Source organism: Cryptomeria japonica, chromosome 5, assembly GCF_030272615.1.
Source record: "Cryptomeria japonica chromosome 5, Sugi_1.0, whole genome shotgun sequence".
Classification (NCBI taxonomy): Eukaryota; Viridiplantae; Streptophyta; class Pinopsida; order Cupressales; family Cupressaceae; genus Cryptomeria; species Cryptomeria japonica.
In genome coordinates this window covers 377373213-377375331 of record NC_081409.1, presented here as the reverse complement: position 1 = coordinate 377375331, position 2119 = coordinate 377373213, and the positions used below count along the sequence as shown (strand labels likewise).

At 47.3% G+C, this 2119-nt stretch overlaps 1 protein-coding gene across 1 annotated transcript; it reads right to left on the bottom strand.

Annotated features, from left to right (window-relative positions):
• Positions 1 to 1291: 1291 nt before the first annotated feature.
• On the bottom strand, positions 1292 to 1774 carry LOC131036068 (uncharacterized). Its single transcript, XM_057967863.2, has one exon. The coding sequence runs from the start codon at positions 1772 to 1774 to the stop codon at positions 1292 to 1294; it is 483 nt and encodes a 160-aa protein (XP_057823846.2).
• Positions 1775 to 2119: the final 345 nt, after the last annotated feature.

Below are 2119 nucleotides of genomic sequence, written 5' to 3'. Positions count from 1 at the left end.
ATCCGAACTTGCTCTGATACCACCTGTCACGGACTTTGGGATGAGGCCGTGCGGCACCGATGTTATTTATCGTACTGAGACAAAAATGCCTCAAGATGCAGAACTTCGGCCTACGCCTCTCCTCAAATGTGTCGATGCGGAAGGCACAACAAAACTCATATCTGTCCCAAAAGAACAAAGATGCAAAGCATGGACCAAAACAATGCAAAGTAAGAACACGGACCAAAATAAGGAGTGGGGCGAGTTGCCCAAAATCCACGATTAAGTATGCCAATGTACAAAGTGGATAGGATGCTGTGTTGAAGAACACAGATCGCCCCCAATATGAGAAGTCCCTTATCAAGTCCCACTTGAATAGATTGAATTACAAAAGAGCTCCTTGCTCAATTAGTCTGGCTGACCCACTGAAAGGAGAACCAAGTTCGCTCCTTGCTTTCAAGTCTTGTCGCCGCGCTACTTCTCGCACTTCTCCGAATGCTCTGCTCTCAATCTGTATTTCCATCTGTATGTTTGCAAATGAATGCAGCCTCACTTTTATAGAGGCGGCCTCGGACCCAAATCCGCATAGGTCAGGACCCAAATGCATAACCGCTCGGACCCATAAGTGATCCGCCCAATGAGAATGCGCGATCACAACCAAGTCGGCCCAATGAAATAAATCCCGCTCGGACCTATAAGTGATCCGCCCAATGTAAATGCGAGATCACAACAACGTCGGCCCAATGGAATGAGCCCCGATGCAAAAATACAACAACCCCACCTTGGGGAAATAAAGATAGGTCCGCTTCAAGGCCCCATGCAGGTCGGGCCACCCTATCCTTAGTGCGGCCCCAAGAAACTTGGTCAAGACTGCTTTACTTTGTCAAAAGCAACACCACTTAAGCAGTTAGCTACATCCAAAACATGGCAAACAATGTGGTTTGTATTAAACATCTCGTCTGTGTTGTAATGGTCTCGTATTTGCTATTCACCAATTATAACACCCATATGCGTCACAAAATTAATTATAAATACGTAACACCAAAATCCTGACGGCTGCAGGAAATGGAGCTGAAAGGGAATATTATATACGCTTTACAATTTTTCAAATTCCGTTTTCCTCTCGGCGGACGTTTCAGCTTATCCGAATACCGATTTATCGATGCAATTCGCTGGTCCGTTACACTAAAGACTTGAGGATTTGTATCAGTTTACTCTACTAATGTGACAAAATCCTTAGCAGAACATTGAAACAAACGCGCCGTTTTGCTGTGGCATATTTTCATCTACTGAGCAGGCAACGGCGGGGTCTTTAGGAAACGGCCGCGTCTTCCGCCGTGGTCATATGGCGTAGCCTGCTGGGCTGCGGGTGGAACGACGCTCTCCTTCTTACTTCACGAGAGGAAGGACGGATAAGCGCTTTCTTCATCCATTCTCCTCCTTCCACGCTACCGATTCTCACCAACGAGTTTTTCATGGCCGATCTGCGCATATGCAGCTGAGCAATGGTAGAAGCGGAGGAAGAGGAAGGGGGGCAATTCCTATGGAGACTGCAACGGAACGCTCCTGGATGATTGCTGGGCGAGCAGAGGCACGTCTTCCTCGCCGAAACAGACGGAACGGCTGCCCTCTGCCCAGACTTGGGCGGAACCGAAGGGACCGGTGAGCGAGACTGCAGATTCGTCTTTGGCGATAGTACGGATTTGGCCAAGTCGAAACCGATTAAAGGTAAATCGCGGGGAGGAGAGAATATGGGCAGATAAGGAGCGGTGGATGTAGTCTCTGAAGAAGCCATTGATTTTTTGGCTTTGGTTTGAAACCGAGGAGAGGTGATTGCCTCAATATATAGCCCGGTGGAAATGTCGGTTCTGAGCCGTTTACAGGTTTCACGTTCACTTTCTGGGTTTCTTCATCTGTCAATTCTGGGCTTCTTCACGAGCCTGGCAAGCAAATAGATAATCTTTCTAGAATATTCATACGCGAAGTTTTTCAAAGTGTCTTCTGAAGACGAATCAAATTATAAGCTACGCATTAAATATGGACACACGGCCATTAAAGTAATAAGCGTTAAAACACGGGACGGATCACCTAAAACAGAAAACACGGGACCAACTCGCTAATGGTGGCCGGTTGTGCCCTG

Excerpts from the sequence above, each read along its gene's own strand:
- LOC131036068 (XM_057967863.2), bottom strand. The coding sequence starts at position 1,774 with ATGGCTTCTTCAGAGACTACATCCACCGCTCCTTATCTGCCCATATTC.